The sequence below is a fragment of the Aulonocara stuartgranti genome (assembly GCF_965226115.1).
Source record: "Aulonocara stuartgranti genome assembly, chromosome: 3".
NCBI classification, from domain to species: domain Eukaryota; kingdom Metazoa; phylum Chordata; class Actinopteri; order Cichliformes; family Cichlidae; genus Aulonocara; species Aulonocara stuartgranti.
Window position 1 is genome coordinate 54,337,145 of NC_138941.1, and position 21,110 is coordinate 54,358,254.

Below are 21,110 nucleotides of genomic sequence, written 5' to 3' on the forward strand. Positions count from 1 at the left end.
AACAAGGTAAGTAAACAAACTTTATTTATACATTACCTTTCGCAGGTGAAAAACTACAAAGTCCTTTACAATAGAAACAGGCAATAAAAACATAAAACAACATACTTATAACATACAGCCTAAAACTATATGGCCTATGACTCCAAGAACACCGTCCCCAATGTTAAACATTGAGGTGGAAACATTGTGCTTTGGGGGTGTTTTTCTGCCAGGGGGACAGGACAACTGCACCGCATTGAAGAGAGGATGGAAAAGGCCATGTACTGTCAAATCTTGGTTGAGAACCTCCTTCTCTCAGCTAGGGCATTGAGAATGGGTCGTTAGTGGGTATTCCAGCATGACAGTGATCCAAAACACATGGTCAAGGCTACAAAGGATTGGCTCAGCGACCTTAATCCCATAGAAAAATCTGTGGAAGGAGCTGAAGGTTCGAGATGCCATGAAACATTAATTACTCAGAGGATCTGCAACGAGGAGTGAGACAAAATCCCCACTGAGATATGTGCAAAACTCGTAGACAACTAAAAGACACATCAGACCTCTGTGATTGGAAACAAAGGTTTTGCCACCAAGCAAAGGTTTCAAAAGTTTTGCAAAGGGACCAAATATTTATTTCACTAAATAACGTGCAAATTGATCTATAACTTTTTTTGCATTTTTCGGTGTTGTTGTTCTATCACTGTTCAAATAAACTTACCATTAAATTTATAGACTGATAATTCCTTTGTTAGTGGGCAGACTATAAAGATTTCAGCAGAGGTTCAAAAGGTTTTTTTCCCTGACTATATAATAATGAGGTAATAAACTGCCCTATTCTGGGAAGCATATTCAAGAGCTGATTAATTTTGACATCAGCAATTCTGAGTTTTCAGTTTCAGTGCATAACAAAAAAAAAAAAAAAAAAAAACAGCAGAACCTCCATCTGTCAAAAAGAAGTATGACGAATCACAACCCATTTTCTGAGGAAGACACTTTAAACAGCATGAATTTTCATGTGAATCTTTACATGGTCAAGCCGCCTATATCTTTTCCCACAGCTGCTACAGGAATACGGTTTCTCACCTGTGTGAACTCTTACATGACGTTGCAATGAAGAGTTTAGTTTGAATCTTTTTCCACAGGTCCTGCAAAGATGTGGTTTCTCACCTGTGTGAATTCTTACATGACGTTGCAATGTAGAGTTTAGTTTGAATCTTTTTCCACAGGTCCTGCAAAGATGTGGCTTCTCATCTGAGTGAATTTTTACATGATCACTCAAATGTGACTTCTGAAAGAATTTTTTCCCACAGGTGTTACAGGAATGTGGTCTCTCACCTGTGTGACGTCTCTTATGGCTAATCAATTTGGATTTCTTTTGACAAAGCTTTCCACATATGTCACATATCAGATGCTTATGCCTGTTCTGAGGTTTACTCTGACTCTCTGACACAGAAGTGTTGTTTACTCTCTGACTGTGACTTCTCTTTCTGTCATATCTATTCTTTTTCAGCTCTGCATTTCTAGCTGATCCTGAGTCCACACGCTGGCTTTCGTCATGATCTCGGCTCTCTGCTTCAGGAGAGATGTGAGAAATGAACTGCTCACTGTTTGGTTCTGGTTCACTGTAGTCACTTTCCCCATAAGTCGGAGTCTCCATGAAAGTATCAGCCTCCTGCTTCAGTCCAAGCTGCTCTCCCTCCTGACTGCTGCACAGTTCCTCCTGTTCCTCTTTAATCCGTGGAGGCTCTGGGTCCTCCTGGTCCAGACTGGAGTTCCTTTCTTTATTACAGACCTGCTTCTCTCTGGTGACCATCTCCTCATCATGGACACTCTGCTGGTGAAGGTCTGAAGAGAAATAGGGAATAAATTAACTAATAACAAACATTTGAGAAAATGTATTCTGATCTGAATCATTAGCAGCTCTCTACGTAGTGACCATGTAACAGTGAAATTTAAAGAGTACAAAATGACAAATTATTTGGGCACTGATGCAAATGACTTATTTCTTATTAATAAAGATCAGTTAAATGTGTGGATGTCTATAAATGTGTGAAATGTAGTGATGTTGGTGTGTTTTTTGGTAAATGAAAGTGGATTTCTCAGTTTAAGTGTTACACATTTGTGCTGCTTCAGAAACTTTTCTTTGTGCTCGCAGTGTCAAAGCTTTGTTACTGAGTGTTATAGTTTTAATGTGGCTTTTTTCTTAATCCAGTATAAGTAAGCAGGAGTTTCTTAGCATTTCAGTGTCTCACTCATTTGGGGGGGAAAGTAAACCAATGAACCAATCAGAAACAAATAACAACTTGAGTAGTTTTTCTACAGTGGAAATTGTAATGTCCTATTAGACAGATTACAAAATTCACTTTATCTCCTAGGAACAAGGCTGGCAACTCCTCCCCCTTTTGTGAGTGTGGACGCTTCATCTCTTTGCTCTTTAAATGCTTTGCTTCTTTTATTGATTTTTATGCTGATTTTTTCCCTTTTTTCTGTATGAGCTTACCTGCGATAGCTTCTGGACACTTATAGATCATTAGGACTAAAGTGTTCTTAACAGAAACAGCAAATTTTATAGTTACCTTATCCTCAGCGCTCTGTGTGTCTGTGGCCTAGACACAGCTGAAGCCTGATTACAGCGTCTGGGCACCGAACAGCCTCAATAGCCTGGAAAGGTGCTAACCGCTAGGCTAACTAGCAACAAGATGCCTCCCCTCTCCACAGATGACTACCACAGCCTCATGCAGAAGATTGCAGTACTGGAGACAAAAAATCATCGCTTAGAAGTAAACGTGGAGGTAAATGGACTGTGTGGAAATGAAACAACCTTGCCTTTGATTCAAAACAATGGCGATGAGCAAGCTAGTACACAGCTAAGGAGCACAGATAACATGACCAAGAAAGTAGACTCCGTGCATTATTATAAATCCTCAAGTGATAATCCCCCCTTGGACTGCCTTGGTGCAAAACCAAGACATAAATCATGTCCCCTGGAAGGGGGAGGACGTATCACAGGCAAAGCACAGCGAGCTGAAATCTCTGAAACCGACTGGCCTTCACTTCCTACGAGACAGAGAAGCTCTTCTACCCCTGTATACGGGAGGAAACAGGACTGGACAACCGTGAATAGGAAGGTTAACAACAAACCTCCAAAACAACTGAATGTGAAACTGCAGAACAGATTTGTATAGTATAGTACAGTGACAAAGTTGCTAAGTTGGCAACACTGACAAACACTAAGGGATAGCAGCACCCCTTTATGAAATGCAAAACACCATGATGCTGTGTGCAGTCCCACAATGACCAATTCATGGGACTGTCCTATTTAATCTGCATATGCTGTCTCTTCATGACATCTTTTAGGAGTTAGCTGTGATAAGCCATCTATCAAATATGTAAATGATACCCAGATTCATTTCTGTGCTCTCATTATGTTTGTGCCTTGGAAAAGTGGATGTCTGGACACAACTAAAACTTAATTCCATTCATCCTCCTTCAATTAAACAGAAAAAAAGACAAATCCATTTAGTTTACATCTTCAGACTTCAGACACTGAAGACCTGTGTAAAAAATTACAGAGCCTATCCAGGAAAACAATGTCGTAACCAGAAACTGCTCTAACCCTAGGCCGTAACCTTCCTACGCCTAGCTACACATCATATCAATGCAGCCTTCAACATCTTGAATGGCATGGAAGGTTGAAAGGAGCTTCCAATTACAAAGTAAATCGGGGCGTAGATTTCTTACAAAGGTTTAAATCAAGCTTTACTTTCAATGGCCATATTAAAGCAACACCTCTGAAAGATTGAAGATTGTATGTGGCGTTCCTCAAGGTTCTATTTTGGGACCTAAACTTTTTAATTTATATATCAATGATATCTGTGACGTATCAAAAAGGTTACATTTCGTTTTAATTGCAGATGATACAAATTTTTATTGCTCAAGAGAGAATTTGAAAGATTTGGTTAAAATTATGGTTTCTGAGATGGTAATATTTAAAAATGGTTTGATGTAAATAAATTATCTTTGAATCTGACAAAAACAAAATTTGTGATATTTGGTAATGGTGTAAAGGAGGAATAAGTTATTATGTCTACTATTGGAGAATTGATTGAAAGAGTTACTGAATTTAGCTTTTTCGGTGTAATAGTATATGAAAATTTAACTTGGAAATCTCATATTGAGTATATTAGAAAGAAAATTGTCAAAAACATTTATATTTTGGGAAATGTTAGAGATTTATTAGACTACAAGTCAATGTGAATCTTATACTTTACATTGTTTTTCTCATACCCCAGTTATTGTATGGAAGCTTGAATACCATAAACCTTCTATACTTATTACAGAAGAAAGTGATACGAATGATTCATAATGTTAAATATAGAGAACATACAAATAAATTGTTTATAAAATTGCAAACTATTGAAATTACAAGATTTAGTGAAACTACGGACACTATGTTTAAGGCTAAAAATAATACTTTGCCTTTCAAGTTACAAAATTTAATTTCAATGTGTTTGGGAGGTGAAGACAGCAGAAGAAAATATAATTTTAAGCATCAGCTAGCTAGGACTACACAAAGATTAATGAGTCAACGGTTAGGGGTATACGACTGTGCTGAACTCTCTTCATTATAATCTAAAGAGTTGTACAAATTTACATTGTTTTAAAAAGTGTTACATGTTTAAAACGATAAATCAATATGAAGAATATGAAAGAAATTGGAGTTCATAGAAGGGGATTTTTTTTCTCCCTCTTTCTTTCTCCTTATTTTATTCTATTTACTTTTTTTCTTCTCCTTGTTATTATGTGATGTGGTATATTGCTGATTGTAAATGTGTTGTTTGGTCTGTGTTAGGATTTGGAGATAAATGCTAGTGTGTTCCCTGGTTTATGGTGCCCACTTATATTAGTTGAATCGCAGATAGAGGGCGGGGTTTAATAAGAATATTTTCTTCTTCCTGCTCCTTTTCACGCATGGTTGGAGTGCTATATCACGGGAAAGCATGGTTTGTGTGTATGAAAGGATAAAACTGTTGAAACTGTTGAACCAAGTGTGAAATAAATAAATAAATAAATGAAGGCTGAATTAAATCCAAACCATTAAATTATTTATGGCAATATTAAACAAATACATAGGAATGCTTTCTTACATTTGCATAGTAACTCAAAAAATACCAATATCCTCTCTAGAAAAGCTAGTTCATGCATTTATTACTTCTAGTTTGGACTACTGTAAATTGATATTACTGGGATGTCCTAAAACTCCATGTAAGGCTTTGAGTTGATCCAAAGTGCTGCAGCAAGTGTACTGAAAGGAACTAGAAAGAGAGAGCATATTTCTACTATATCGGGGTCTCTTCATTAGCGTTCTGTTAAATCCTGCTTTTCACACACAAGTTCTTGAATAATCAGGCTCCATCTTATCTTAATGAGCTTATAGTACCATATCACTCCATTAAAACACTTTGTCTTCAGGCTGCAGATTTACTGGTGTTTTCTAGAATATTTGGCTAGAGGAGACAGACAACCTCTTTACTTTTAAGAAAGCATACAGTTAGGGCTGGATCAGGTAACCCTGAATCCTCCCATAGTTATGCTGCAATAGGTGTAGACTGCTGTGGGATTCCCATGATACACTCAGTATTTCTTCTTCAGTCACCTTTCTCACTCATTATGTGTTAATAGACCTCTCTGCATTGAATCATTACAAATTATTAATCTCTGGCTCTCTTTAACAGCATCTCTTTGTCCTTTCCTCCTGCCCTCACCCCCACCGGTCAGGGCAGATATCTGCCCTGCTGTGAACCTGTTTCTTCCTGTTAAAAGGGAGTTTTCCCTTCTTACTGTAGGAGTGCATTGAAGCAACTGTTGTTAGGATTGTGCTCTGTATGAATAACACAAATTTGAATTGAATAGAAATTAGAAATGTAGCTAAACTGAGAGATCCATTTATTTATTTCTTGAGGAGATGGCTACTGCAGCTGTCTTTTTATTGACTTTCCTAAAAGACACGACAGCTGTTTGTATAGTGGTCGCTACATTTGACAGCTATTCAAAGGTTTTTTCTTGTATTTCTGTCAGTGTTGATGGTGTACTTGCACATGAACCACTACACTGATGTGTCACTCCATGCCCTGCCACCCACTGGCTGACCAGTTATATTTGTTACATATATTCTTATATTATTATAAAATATAATTGAAATATATGAAAAAGTATTTTTGTTATGTTATCGTTTTTATACAGTGTTTATTATTCATTAATTTGTCAAAACCTATATTGTCCACCTAAGTGGACATGTAAAAAACTCTGTGAAAAGTACATGTTTAAAAAAATGAAGTTCAAAAAATTATTTTTTTTCCCATGTTTAAAGATGAATAAAAATATGAAAAAAAATCCAGATTGAGGTTGTCATCATTCATGTATGAAAGGGTTAAAGGGTTTCAAAAAAGTATAAGCTAGCAACCATTATTGTAAGCTAATGTTTTAATCACCCCATCTTAGCTTTCTGATACTTAAAAAAAAACTATGTGGAAACATCTAGACTTATTTGCATTCAGACAGCTTTTTAATCTCCACTTTAAAGGCTGTAGGTTGAAGCCATTGCTTTAACACTCTGTATAATCTTAAAATGTATTGTTTTATCTTTAAGGCTCATATACCCTGATTTCTTTATATTACATAATTACCTCATGATTTGTATCACACATTTATGTTTTATCTTTTATTCTACAAATATGTATTGGAAGTGGACTGCACATTGACACTAGCAGAAACAGACAGAAGTGTTCTGAGGAATTTGATGGGGCAGGTCTCTCTGGACTAGTGATGTCACCAGAAGGTACAAAGCTTTAAGGCTCACTCTGCTAGAGGTAAACAGCGCTATAAAATTTGGTGTTAGGCAATGCTCTCTTTGCCCCCATTCTCTAATTCTGCAGGCCTTCTCCATGAGTCATATTTAGTTTTATTATGACCATCACAGTTTTACATACCTATTCTGTGTGACTGCATCTCAGGTTTCCAGACCATCTCCAGCAGCCTGAGCTGCTCTTCATCAGTCCAGACAATAATGTCTTCAGCCTCCTGCTTCAGTCCAAGCTGCTCTCCCTCCTGACTGCTGCACAGTTCCTCCTGTTCCTCTTTAATCTGTGGAGGCTCTGGGTCCTCCTGGTCCAGACTGGAGTTCGTCTCCTGATTACAGACCTGCTGCTCACCCAGACTCTCCTCTTCCTCACAGTCATGTTGTTTTGTGAGGTTTTGAGGAAAAACAGAGTGACAAGATTCTCTTGTTATATTTGTAATGAAAATGTTGCATTTTGGTGTTATTCTTGTATGTTCCCTGTAGATCTTCATCACCAGGTCATGTGATAATGTCCTGATCAGAGCAGGCGTTCTTTAGTTGGTCCATTTTATGATGAAGAAGACAGAAAGAAGGTGCATCAAACAGTTCTTTTTATGGGAGCAAACACAGAGCCTCAAGCAGAAATACTGTCTCAACAGGGAAAGTTAATAACCACTGTCACAACAGAGCTCAACACTGAAGCTCACAAAGTAAAAATGCCATTCTGGGATTTTGATTATGACACTGTGAAACGATGGTATGAGCTCCTGTAGAAACCAAATGTCTGTATGATATCAAGCTTGTTATAACAAAAGAGACTTTTCTTCAAAGAACTACTCCACCCACAATCCTAAACTGAAAAAGGCAATGTCTGAGATTGGTGGAGTTCACTGTTATTATGCAAATGCTCAAATTTGCAAACTAGAGATGCACCAATTGAGTAGCTCGCCGGCCCATTTCACACACATATGTTATCGTAATGGAGCAGCATGATAAGACTGACTGAGTCTATCAACATCACTAACATGTGTCATTAAAACGTTTACCTCTCTCTTATAAAGTCTCTGCTGTTACTAGGACCTAACCTATCAGTGACCATGAACCTGCACCAGTGCAACATAGTCCATCACTGGACACTGAACCACAGCACTGATAAATAGTTTTCACACTGTCTCATTAAGACTGTGTGTGCTCTTCCTCAACTATCACTGTTTGCTCCTCTGAATTCATCACCAAAGTAACAGCTTCCTGCTCTCAGCTAACATCAGCTTAGAGAAATCCTGGAGATGCTGATAATCTTTCAGATTTATCACCAATAAACCAAACACTGAAGAATCTGAGCTTGAACAGCACAGAGTTAAAAACATGTCCATACCTATGATGTGTGAGTTTCTGTCGGGTTTCCGGCTGATATCCAGCAGTCTGTGCTGACGGTTGATCTCCTCCTCATACTGGACGATGGTTTTTTGAACCTCTGAGAAGATTTCTTCACAAACAGCAGTTAGTCTCTCCTTGATGAACTCTCTCAGATACTGAGCTGAACTCATCGCTGCTGAGGCTGGGGCTGGGCGGATCGATACAAATGATACAGACATATTGGTATAAGACCCACACTAACGTGAAGGGATCAATACTTTAGTTTGTGTTTCTCACAAATACGGGCCATTCAAGTCTGTCAGGTTTATATTGTTGATTGTCATTTATGCTTAGAAAAATAAAACCATATATGCTTAGAGGTGAATAATTGATTGTGTAGTGATAGGATGTGTGATCCTTAGTAGTTTGCAAAGACTGTGTGTCTTCCAGAGTGTTCTGGCATTCACACTCAGATCCTGGAGTCACAAGAAGAGCTCGTACCTTCTTTTATTGTTTTATGGTATAGCAAACACAAGTACATCTGTTTTAGTCTAGGTGCCTTTTGTTTAGATGGACTGCAGGTTTAGGGAAGTCGTTCACAGGGTCACATCTTGATTTAGCTAGTAGGCCATCACTGTTTCCCTCATCAGATCGGTTGGTTTTTGAGCTGTTCTTTACTCAAGTGAACTGGCTTCATGCTTCTAAATAAATTACAGTACAATGTTTCTAAATCTCACTGCAACTGCTGCGTCACAATAATCTGTCCTGCTTCATAAATCTGTCCCATAGCTTATATAGTAACACATATCTTATTTTCCTATATCTACTTGTTGTAATTCAGTGGAACTTATTTCCTTCATCCATCAATTATACCCCAGCTGAAGTAAAAATATTAATAACAATAACAATGAGCTGATTCCACATGATGTTTGTCATGTTTTCCTGTCTATGCTGAGCTCGTTATCACTTCAGCCACTTTATCACCACCTTGTCACTTTTTCCACCACATTGTCATTCTACCTACTGCTTGAACACTTTGCCCAAACTGCACCTCCTTTCCATTTACTAGACTCAGTCGTGTGTCTTTACCTTGCTGAACCACATCCCTACAAACACTCATCAGAGAGCCGTTCCTCAGTATTATATCACTCTTAACCTCCCTGCATGCTTATTTATCGCCGTTGTAGCTGAAACTGGTTCCACTCACCGAGCCGAAGACTTTTTCTTCTGGAGACAGTTTTTTAACCTCGACTTAAATCCGTCCTCGTGTCTCGTTGTCACGGTTACATTGCGCTCACTGTCCGTTTCATCCACATTACAGATTTACTTTCACTGTTTGTTTGTTTTTTTGTATTTTCCCCTCTTGTTTGACCTTTTTTTCACCCCCGCTCTTCTCTCCCGCCATCGACTTCTGTTCTTATTTCACTTCCTGAAACGTCACGTCGCTCTGCTGTTTCCGGTCCCTTCGCAGACCTGCCGGTCAAACCTCTCGTGGACCCTCCCCCCTCCTCTGTTTTTGTGTGTGTGTGTGTGTGTGCGTGTGTGTGCTCCTCCTTACCTCTCTGACCTGTTAAGCACTACCTCTTCTGCCCGTTCACTTCGATCTTCTTTTTCTATCCAGCTTTCTGTGTCTTCTTATGGCCTCACCACCACGGGAAGCAGAGCTTTTAGTTGCTCTGCTCCCAGGCTGTGGAACTCTCTGCCCCCAGATATAAGAAACATTGGTTTGCTCCCCCAGTTTAAATCAAGACTCAAAACCCATCTGTTCAAATCTGCATATTCACTGTGAACCCACTGTTTGTTCATTTTATCTTGTGCTTTTGTGTTTATTGCTCTTCTTTTGTCAACGTTGTGTTATGTGTTTTATTCTAGCATTATTATTATCATCATCATCATCATCATCATCATCATCATCAACAACAACAACAACAACAACAACAATAATAATAAACTGTATTATTTATTTGATTGTTTGCTATGAGCTAACGCTAGTCCACACTCCAAGCCACTTGGTGGCGGTAATGCGCCACGTCGTTGTTTGCTAACCGCCAAGAAACGACGACGACGACGACGAAGTTAAACGAGGCGAAAACCACAATAAGAGCAAAAATGAAATCTGTAATGTGGAGAAAATGGACAGTGTAACCGTGACAACGAGACACGAAGAGGGATGTAAAGTATAAAAAAATGGCCCAAGAAGAAAAACTCTTCGGCTCGGTGAGTGGAACCAGATTTAGCAACAACAGCGATAAATACGCCTGTAGGGAGATGAAGAGTGCTAAAATACTGAGAAACGGCTCTCTGATGAGTGTTTGTAGAGATGTGTTTCAGCAAGATAAAGACACACGACTCAGTCAAATAAGCGTTAATGCACTCCACAGTCTGCTGCCTGACAACAAAAGAGCGTCTGTGGGGTTTTATCCGGAGTACCTGAAATAGAAAAAAGAAAACAGAAACGGGGACAAAAGTTCTGTTTTAAAATGCATATTATAGCGAGAAATGTGACGGCTTGTCTGTTGTTATTATGTTTGATGAGCCAAGTAAGATGTAGATGTGGATAAATTAGCTATGAGATTAGGCCTCCCCCCACCACGGAGATGCTGTAAGTATCAAAGCAGCTCAGATTACTTGTTTCTTTCTTATTAAAGAGAATGACAAAAGTTTCACTGTGAGGACGTGATTTAAAGATGAAAAATGTCTAAATTGCACATATCATGTCCTGAGTAAAGGACTGGCAGTTTTATGTTGGGGTGTCTGTTGATTCTCACTTGTCTTGGAAACATTGGTTAGGAAAACAATCAAATCAGTAAAACACATATTACTGGATGCAACAGTTTGCTAGAATTGGAAGGAATTTGTCAGGCCAATTGTGTAATTGATTGATTCAAAGATTTTCTTTTTTCCTTTTCACTGCTTTACCCTTGTCTGCACAGGTGATGAAAATGGATCTGTGTTTGCCAAATGCCATTAAGATCTGAAGAAGAAGAGAGGTGCTGTTTGATGAAGCGGACTTAAGTTAAAGGAGAGACACAAACTAAAGTATTGATACCATCACGTTAATGTGGATCTGATACCATCGTCTGTATCACTTCTATCATTCTGACATACAGTCAACATGTGGTGATGTGTAAGAGCTGACAGGCTCCATTCACATTTTGAGATCAGAGCTCAGACTAGTTTCAGTTATAAGGAAGAGAAACTCACACAGTCACTGACACTGAGAGGAGAAATGGCACAGAAAGGAGTTCAGCTGGACCGAGAAACCTTCTCTTGTTCCATCTGTTTGGATCTACTGATAAATCCGGTGACTATTCCCTGTGGACACAGCTACTGCAGGAACTGTATTAAAACCCACTTTGATGAAGAGGACAGGAAGGGAATCCACAGCTGCCCTCAGTGCAGGAAGACTTTCACACCGAGGCCTGTCCTGGAGAAAAACACCATGTTAGCAGCTTTAGTGGAGCAGCTGAAGAAGACTGGACTCCAAGCTGCTCCAGCTGATCACTGCTATGCTGGACCTGAAGATGTGGCCTGTGATGTCTGCACTGGGAGGAAGCTGAAAGCCATCAAGTCCTGTTTATCTTGTCCAGCCTCTTACTGTGAGAAACACCTCCAACCTCACTATGATGCAGCTCCGTTAAAGAAACACAAGTTGGTGGCCCCCTCCAAGAAGCTCCAGGAGAACATCTGCTCTCGTCATGATGAGGTGATGAAGATTTTCTGTCGTACTGATCAGCAGAGTATCTGTTATCTCTGCTTGATGGATGAACATAAAGGCCATGAAACAGTCCCAGCTGCAGCAGAAAGGACTGAGAAGCAGAAGGAGCTCGAGGTGAGACGACTAAACATCCAGCAGAGAATCCAGGAGCGAGAGAAAGATGTGAAGCTGCTTCAACAGGAGGTGGAGGCCATCAATGGCTCTGCTGATAAAGCAGTGGAGGACAGTGAGAAGATGTTCACTGAGCTGATCCGTCTCATCCAGAAAAGAAGATCCAATATGAAGAAGAAGGTCAGATCCCAGCAGGAAACTGAAGTGAGTCGAGTCAAAGAGCTTCAGGAGAAGCTGGAGCAGGAGATCGCTGAGCTGAAGAGGAAAGACGGCGAGCTGGAGCAGCTCTCGCACACAGAGGATCACAACCAGTTTCTACACAACTACCCCTCACTGTCAGCACTCAGTGAGTCTACACACTCATCCAGCATCAATATTCGTCCTCTGAGCTACTTTGAGGATGTGACAGCAGCTGTGTCAGAGACCAGAGATAAACTACAGGACATTCTGAGAGAGGAATGGACAAACATCTCACTGACAGTCACTGAAGTGGATGTTTTACTGTCACCAGCAGAGCCAAAGACCAGAGCTGGATTCTTAAAATATTCACGTGAAATCACACTGGATCCAAACACAACTCACACACATCTGTTATTATCTGAAGGGAACAGAAAAGTAACATTTATGGAACAACAACAGTCTTATTCTGATCATCCAGACAGATTCACAGGATGTTATCAGGTCCTGAGTAGAGAGAGTCTGACTGGACGTTGTTACTGGGAGGTGGAGTGGGGATGGGGAGGAGTTTGTATAGCAGTCACATACAAGAACATCGGCAGAGTAGGGAGAGTGAATGAATGTTTCTTTGGACGCAACGACAAATCTTGGGCATTATATTGGTACACAGACAATAATAAATTTCGCCATAACAATGTCCAAACTCACCTCTCAGGTCCTCCGTCCACCAGAGTAGGAGTGTACCTGGATCACAGAGCAGGTATTCTGTCTTTCTACAGCGTCTCTGAAACCATGACTCTCCTCCACAGAGTCCAGACCACATTCACTCAGCCGCTCTATGCTGGACTTTTTCTTTATGGACTTGGAGCCACTGCAGAGTTGATTAAAGTCAAATAGAGAAGACAGGTTCATGTTGATCCCTGACCATTATATGTACTTGTGTAGTTTCTAAATGAGGCTTTACATTTTAGAAGCTGAGAAGTTCAGTGGTCCATTGATGTGTGAAAATAATGTTGGACTGATTCAAACTTTTGTTACGACTGTTGTCGTAATTTTAATATTCAAATCTGAGTGTGCAGGTGCGTCTCCATGATTGGTGCATCCAGTGGGACTGTTCGTACCGATTGGCTAATGACCAGGAGGCAGCATATAAGAAGACACCCCCCTGGACGGCCAGTCATTCATCCTCGGCCCATCCCAACTGGCAGACTGTGTTTACTGTATAGTAATGTTTGTTTAATGCAGGAGCATGTACGGGTGGACCACCTTTTTGTTTGATTACAGTTTTCTCCTGTTTTTGTTAGTTAGGGAGGTAAGTCGTTGTGGTTTGGTTTAATTCTTTTGAATAGGTAAGTTTGATTTATCCCTGAGATAGGCTCCCTTCTGTTTGTTATTTTGTCCTTAGGTTCGAAGTTATAATAATCTCCCTTCCTTTGTTTCTAAATTCACTCATTGTAAATAAATCACTGTCAAAAAGTATTAATTGCGTGATGTGCTGCTTTGGATCAGATGGGGATGGATCACTCTTATGTTATGGTCTTGCCACGCCTAGACAGACCATAACACTGTACTAACATTTATATACCTTATATATCATCAATATAAATCTGAATTTGTTCTTATGGCTGATAATCATGTGAGTTTAAATGATACTACTCTTCATATTCAGCATGTTTGAAATCTGTCATCAGTCTGGTTAGTGGTTTTATTCTGTAGTTGCTGTAGTGGGTTGTCAAATTCTACTTGCTTCAAACAGCACATTTATAGGAAACAAGGAGATATGATGTATGACTTACCTTTGTTCTCGTCCTGGTTGCAAATAGAGTGCAAGTGTCAACCAAGAAAGGACAGTCCTGTCTCATCCTTTAACCAGCCACGACCTGCCCGTAAGTACACCTCTCCACTCACAACAATATTACATGGGACAAATGCATCCCATCCTGTACAGGCAGCACAACCCATCATAACAGCTAAGGCAGCATGTGCATATTGCTGCTCACCTGAACACCACATTAGCAAGTGCCCTGAGTTTATTAACAAGAGAAAGAATGAGTCAGCTGCTCTATGCTGGACTTTTTCTTTATGGACTTGGAGCCACTGCAGAGTTGATTAAAGTCAACTAGAGAAGACAGGTTCATGTTGATCCTTGACCATTATATGTACTGGTATGTATGTATGGTCATTTTTTATGTGTATATATATGTGTGTGTGTGTGTATATGTATATGTGTGTATATATATATATATATATATATATATATATATATATATATATATATATATATATACACACACACACACACACACACACACACACACACACACACACACACACACACACACACACACAGTGGGGCAAAAAAGTATTTAGTCAGCCACCGATTGTGCAAGTTCCCCCACTTAAAATGATGACAGAGATCAGTAATTTGCACCAGAGGTACACTTCAACTGTGAGAGACAGAATGTGGAAAAAAATCCATGAATTCACATGGTAGGATTTGTAAAGAATTTATTCGTAAATCAGGGTGGAAAATAAGTATTTGGTCAATAACAAAAATACAACTCAATACTTTGTAACATAACCTTTGTTGGCAATAACAGAGGTCAAACGTTTACTATAGGTCTTTACCAGGTTTGCACACACAGTAGCTGGTATTTTGGCCCATTCCTCCATGCAGATCTTCTCGAGAGCAGTGATGTTTTGGGGCTGTCACCGAGCAACACGGACTTTCAACTCCCGCCACAGATTTTCTATGGGGTTGAGGTCTGGAGACTGGCTAGGCCACTCCAGGACTTTCAAATGCTTCTTACGGAGCCACTCCTTTGTTGCCCGGGCGGTGTGTTTTGGATCATTGTCATGTTGGAAGACCCAGCCTCGTTTCATCTTCCATCAGTGAACCTCCTTCACTGATGGAAGGAGGTTTTGGCTCAAAATCTCACGATACATGGCCCCATTCATTCTGTCCTTAACACGGATCAGTCGTCCTGTCCCCTTGGCAGAAAAACAGCCCCATAGCATGATGTTTCCACCCCCATGCTTCACAGTAGGTATGGTGTTCTTGGGATGCAACTCAGTATTCTTCTTCCTCCAAACACGACGAGTTGAGTTTATACCAAAAAGTTCTACTTTGGTTTCATCTGACCACATGACATTCTCCCAATCCTCTGCTGTATCATCCATGTGCTCTCTGGCAAACTTCAGACGGGCCTGGACATGCACTGGCTTCAGCAGCGGAACACGTCTGGCACTGCGGGATTTGATTCCCTGCCGTTGTAGTATGTTACTGATGGTGACCTTTGTTACTTTGGTCCCAGCTCTCTGCAGGTCATTCACCAGGTCCCCCCGTGTGGTTCTGGGATCTTTGCTCACCGTTCTCATGATCATTTTGACCCCACGGGATGAGATCTTGCGTGGAGCCCCAGATCGTGGGAGATTATCAGTGGTCTTGTATGTCTTCCATTTTCTGATGATTGCTCCCACAGTTGATTTTTTTCACACCAAGCTGCTTGCCTATTGTAGATTCACTCTTCCCAGTCTGGTGCAGGTCTACAATACTTTTCCTGGTGTCCTTCGAAAGCTCTTTGGTCTTGGCCATGGCGGAGTTTGGAGTCTGACTGTTTGAGGCTGTGGACAGGTGTCTTTTATACAGATGATGAGTTCAAACAGGTGCCATTCATACAGGTAACGAGTGGGGGACAGAAAAGCTTCTTACAGAGGACGTTACAGGTCTGTGAGAGCCAGAGATTTTCCTTGTTTGAGGTGACCAAATACTTATTTTCCACCCTGATTTACGAATAAATTCTTTACAAATCCTACCATGTGAATTCATGGATTTTTTTTTTTTCACATTCTGTCTCTCACAGTTGAAGTGTACCTCTGGTGCAAATTACTGACCTCTGTCATCATTTTAAGTGGGGGAACTTGCACAATCGGTGGCTGACTAAATACTTTTTTGCCCCACTGTATGTATCGAACAATACAACATTTGTAATTTATTTTATCAACTTTCCTTCTGACGATGCTGTCTGTGTTGAGCGCTCAGTGAATCTGCGTTCGACTACTCCGCCTAGGCTGCACTGTCGAGCGCAGATCCACTGAGCGCTCAACACAGACAGCATCGTCAGAAGGAAGAGCGCAGGGCAAGCTAGCGAGACAGAAGTTAAGCTCTCCTTGCAACAGGCAAATTGAACCTCATTCAGATCTGGCGTTTGGAATTATTTTGGTTTTCATGTGACGTATGACCCTGAAGGTAAGCGAGTCATGGACTAAAGTAAAACAGTATGTTGGATGTGCCATGCAATGCTCAATTACATGGGTGGGAACTAGTGTGTTAGCGCAGTTAGCTCGTTAACGTGTTGGCCGTCTAGCCCCATGCAGGGGGTGATCGGCGGTAGCTCGTTAACGGAGATTTGCCGTGTTGTGGCGTTAAGGTCATTTCAACGAGATTAACCTGAAAGCACTAGTGGGAACACAACGAATATGACTGCACATTTACGCCGACATCATCCTAGTGCAAAGACAAGTGGAAGCAGAAAAAAAACAAGCAAGCATGCTACTAACTTTAGCCGAGTCATTTAGACAGCTGTTTAATATGCTGCTGAGAATATAGCCCAGAAGAAGCGGATAGTATAGCTTTTATTTTGGAAAGAGACATTTCTCTGTAATAAACTCTCTTTTCCAAAGATGAGTGATTCCACCAGATACAGGGCTCGCAAAATCGCTAGCCCGACGTCCCGGGGCTAGCGATTTTTTTCAGTCGGGCTACCAAAATCTATCTCTGCCCTGCCCGTCGGGCTATTGTAGGAAGGAAAAATATATGTCAATGCTTTTGCATTCTTTCAGAAATGTAGCTGGGTAATTATGTCATTGGCATCGGTGAGCCACTGTCAATATGTAAATAAAAATGAAATGAAATGAAATGAAATGAAATATGTGACATATTGAAATCGCGTTTGAATTTGTGTTTGTTTTTTTGCTTTCACTTTGCAATCGCGCGAACTGTGTATAGAGAGCGACAGCACTGATCTGTGAGTGATGATAATTTGTGCACCAATTCCTCTGACATCGTCTTATTAATTGTTAGCTTACTATGCAAACATGACAAGTGAAATCTCCCGCAGCTTAAACATGTGAGAGGTTGATCGCGCAGAGAATCGCTGAGCTTATGTGAGTGCGTGTGTAAAAGCAGCAGGATATATATTTGCCTACGATGACCTGGATGACTGAGAACCTTCACAGACAGATATATATTCAGTGTTAGGGAGTAACGGAATACATGTACCGCCGTTACGTATTTAAAATACAAAATATGAGTAACTGTATTCCGTTACAGTTACCGTTTAAAAAGGTGGTATTCAGAATACAGTTACTTTGTTGAAATAAATGGATTACACTGCGGTACTTTCCTGTTTCATATTGTCGCGGGTCAGGACTGTTTGGGTTTGTTTGACAGCTACGTTCTTTTGTTCCAGGTGGCAGCGTTACGGTTTCCATGGTTACAGGGCGACGCGCTCTCTCTGCGACTGTGTGTTTCCTGGGTGAGAGAGCGCCTTTTCGTTATTGTTGTTGTTGTGCTAAGCTAACAGGCAGAATGCTACAAGCATAGCTCTAAAGAATGTAGCATCATGTTCAGTGTAGTCCGTGCTGCTGGGAGAATGGACTGCCATACACGTTATGTGTCTGTGAGCGCTAGGAGGGAGAAAAAGGGGAGTGGAAAGGTACGAGCAGTCGTCGAGGAAAAACGGGAGCTGGAAGCATGTAAATATAATAATAACCACTGCAGCCAAGAAGAGTGCCTGACGAGCCCAGTTGTAAGTAAGGTATTAAGACTCGACTGTACACTGTGTTCGTGTTCTCTAAAAACAACAAGTTCCGTTGGAGCAGCCTTTCAACGCCTCTCTTTGTCTGTCGCAAGAAAAGTTGACCCACACAACAAAGTAGAGCTATTTTTCGGCTACCAGCCGACAGGGACCCCGCCGTATTATGCTGGGCTTACACTGTGCGATTTTTTTCAGTCGCGCGATTCAGCTCCTGCTCAAACTGTACGATTGACTCGCAGGGGTTAGAAGTTCATAGGTCACGATGCAGGGTCTCACACTATACGGCCCGATGCTCTGATGCGACCTGAGTGCTCACACTGTGCGTCCATAAAAATGAAGGTTATAACAGAAAATCTGTCGCTCTCCCTCTCCGTCTTTCACTCACACAGACACACCACCACCATCAACTTTGCTAAATTGCTAATGAAAAACATTGGTCAGGCAGCTGTGATTGAGCAGCAGTGTCGATCCAACTATTTTCACGTTTGTTGTGGTCGTGATAATTTTGTGAGGCCACATCGAAAGGGCTCGGATGGTTCTACAGGTTGTGCCTCCATCGCTTGTGTCCAGATCACACGCTGCACTGCCGTGCTACGCCGTCTTTTTCGCTGACATTTGTGTTTGCGCGTGCGCAGTGTGGCAAACTGCGGTGACACCCTCACGACCAAGCGATTGATGATCGGGAGCTGGTCGTGAGGTGTCAATCGCTTCTCGTTACCCCACGTATACTACACGATGCACGACGCACGATGAAGGCCAAAATCGGGCCGATCGCCAAAACGATCGCACGACTCAAAAATCGGCTCAAAATGGGCCAAAAATCGCACAGTGTGAGCCCAGCGTTAGTCAGAGGTCCCTTTACTACAGTTCGGAGTCGCAGACCTTCAGTAATAGTAATAAATCACACAGCAATAGTACATTCACGTTGTTGTAAAAAGCATGATAATATTGTAGCGGGTCAGGGCTGTTCGGGGTTCTGCTTGTACAGTTATGTTTTGTGTATGTTGCCATGGTGACGGGTGACGCCCTCTCGCTGCGACGGTGTGTCCTTCCGGGGTCAGAGGGCGCCCTATGTGTGTTGTGGTTGCCGCGCTGAGCAGTTAGCTAGTGGCAGTGTGTTCTTCTGCAAATGTAATAAACGGCTGTGCTCCCTGGCTAGCTCACGGGAAGCAAGACCAAACGATACCTCCGTCTCCTCCTTGTCTGAACTCGCCACAATATATTAAGTAATCCAAAGTATTCAGAATACGTTACTGTCATTGAGTAACGTAACGGAATAGGTTACAGAATACATTTTGGGGCATGTATTCTGTATTCTGTAATGGAATACATTTTAAAAGTAACCTTCCCAACACTGTATATATTTTAGTTCTGCTGAGCCAAATAAGACAGGTCAGGGTGAAGAAGTGACAGCCAAAGAAAAGCTTACCACAAAACGGAGAAGTTATGACAAATCAGACTATAAGGCAAAAAGAAAGTGCAGCTTTATGGTTTCATGGACAAAAGAATTTCTGTGGCTGCAATATGACGAGCTAAATAACCAGGGCTGCACATAAGTGGTCCGCAGGTGCGCATTCGCTGTCAAAATAAAAAACACGCACAAGGGTTAGGGTTAAATTTAAAAACTGTACTTTTGAGTTAAAATATATATTTATAATTTTAATAAATGACAAATTAAAAAGGCATGAACATTTTTTTGTATCGAAAAAATATCGAACCGTGACACCAAAGTATCGAACCGAACCGAACCGTGAATTTTGTGTATCGTTGCACCCCTAATATATATATATATATATATATATATATATATATATATATATATATATCTGACAATACTATAATATTGGCCATATTATATTTACATTACCACAGTGAGATGACTTTAGTCTCATGAACAACATAACAACATTAACTAGTTGTTATTTGCTAACTAATCTTAAATGACTGTTCAGCACAGAAATGAAGCCCAACAATCATGTTCTACAGTCCCGTGGTCTCAGCCTCAGATACTCAACTAATCAAGGTGATGTCATGACAAAATGAATGACCAACAAAACATTTTTCTCCTTCATTTCTGTCAAACAAAGCTGTATGTAACGTGTCTCGTGGTTAGTATCATGGTTGCTAGGCAACGGAGGCTAGACCATCCCATTTCACAAGCCTCGCACTTCCGGCCTTAGCGGACTTTAAGTACGCGGCCCGTGAGGACTGGCTCACGGGCTGCAGACCCTGAATTGGGATACAGACTAGAAGCTATTGATGCGCTTTTTGATGACGTCTTTTCTGACGTCGACGTCTCGAGATCTGGCCATACCACGAAAAAACACTAAGGCTCTCAAGACTGCTAACATCTACAACCGATTGAAACTGCTAACTTGATTTTGGCTCTTGCAAACTTTTGTTTATTTATGTTCCCCTTAATTTATTTTATTTTTTGTACTCACTTTTGTCTCACTGTCCTTGTCACTCTCTCTGTTCCTCATTGTACTACCACAATGTTATATTTTATGTGATTCCTGTTTTACTTGACTGTATGTCTAAAATGTGATAAATAAAGTTAAAAAAAAAAATCTGGCCATACCACGTGACAAATTTATGAACGGGTTAGCGCGTTTGGCGTGACATTAAAATAGGGGGCAGTTACAACTTACAAGTCACACTTTGTGGACTTTTGACTTTATTGTTTGTTTGTTTTTTAAACTTCTTTTTATCTAATGGAAATTGCAAGAAAGGTGTATTTTTCACCTGTCTGAGCATACTTATTAGGAGCTGATGTATCCTAATAAGTTCTGCACATACTAATAAATACTTGTAAATACTTAGCTGTGTTGAACAATAAAATCTCAGCTCTGTTGCAGTATTAGAGAGACTTGCAGGAAAACAAGGAGACCAACCTGGCTAAAACCTTTAAAAATCACATGGTATGCTTGTATTATACAACTTTAATTTATATTTTAAATATGAGTAATTACAGACATCTCCAAATGAATATTGTATTTTTGTTTTATCATCAGCAGAGATGAATGATGTGGATGAGGTCTTGGTCAATATAATGATGGAGGATTCCCAGCCCTTTACTATTGAGGAGGACAAACAGTTCAGAAAGCTCAGA

The 21,110-nt window shown here is 40.6% G+C and overlaps 2 protein-coding genes across 4 annotated transcripts; one reads left to right on the top strand and one right to left on the bottom strand.

Annotated features, from left to right (window-relative positions):
* Positions 1–7: 7 nt before the first annotated feature.
* On the bottom strand, positions 8–9,616 carry LOC309699531 (uncharacterized protein). Of its 3 annotated transcripts, XM_082522620.1 has the most exons (5): positions 9,381–9,615; positions 8,193–8,381; positions 6,969–7,202; positions 2,556–2,732; positions 1,728–1,824 (listed from the first exon to the last, which is right to left on the bottom strand). In XM_082522620.1, the coding sequence occupies exons 2-4, from the start codon at positions 8,362–8,364 to the stop codon at positions 2,713–2,715; spliced, it is 426 nt and encodes a 141-aa protein (XP_082378746.1). In that variant the 5' UTR covers positions 8,365–8,381; positions 9,381–9,615; the 3' UTR covers positions 1,728–1,824; positions 2,556–2,712. The 3 variants fall into 3 exon arrangements, with proteins under 3 accessions (XP_082378744.1, XP_082378745.1, XP_082378746.1); XM_082522618.1 differs by lacking the exon at positions 2,556–2,732 and having other exon boundaries at positions 8–1,824; positions 9,381–9,616; XM_082522619.1 differs by lacking the exons at positions 2,556–2,732; positions 9,381–9,615 and having other exon boundaries at positions 8–1,824; positions 6,969–7,369; positions 8,193–8,256.
* Positions 9,617–10,279: 663 nt separating this feature from the next.
* On the top strand, positions 10,280–13,658 carry LOC309699303 (tripartite motif-containing protein 16-like). Its single transcript, XM_082522278.1, has 2 exons — positions 10,280–10,390; positions 11,107–13,658. The coding sequence occupies exon 2, from the start codon at positions 11,403–11,405 to the stop codon at positions 13,074–13,076; it is 1,674 nt and encodes a 557-aa protein (XP_082378404.1). The 5' UTR covers positions 10,280–10,390; positions 11,107–11,402; the 3' UTR covers positions 13,077–13,658.
* Positions 13,659–21,110: the final 7,452 nt, after the last annotated feature.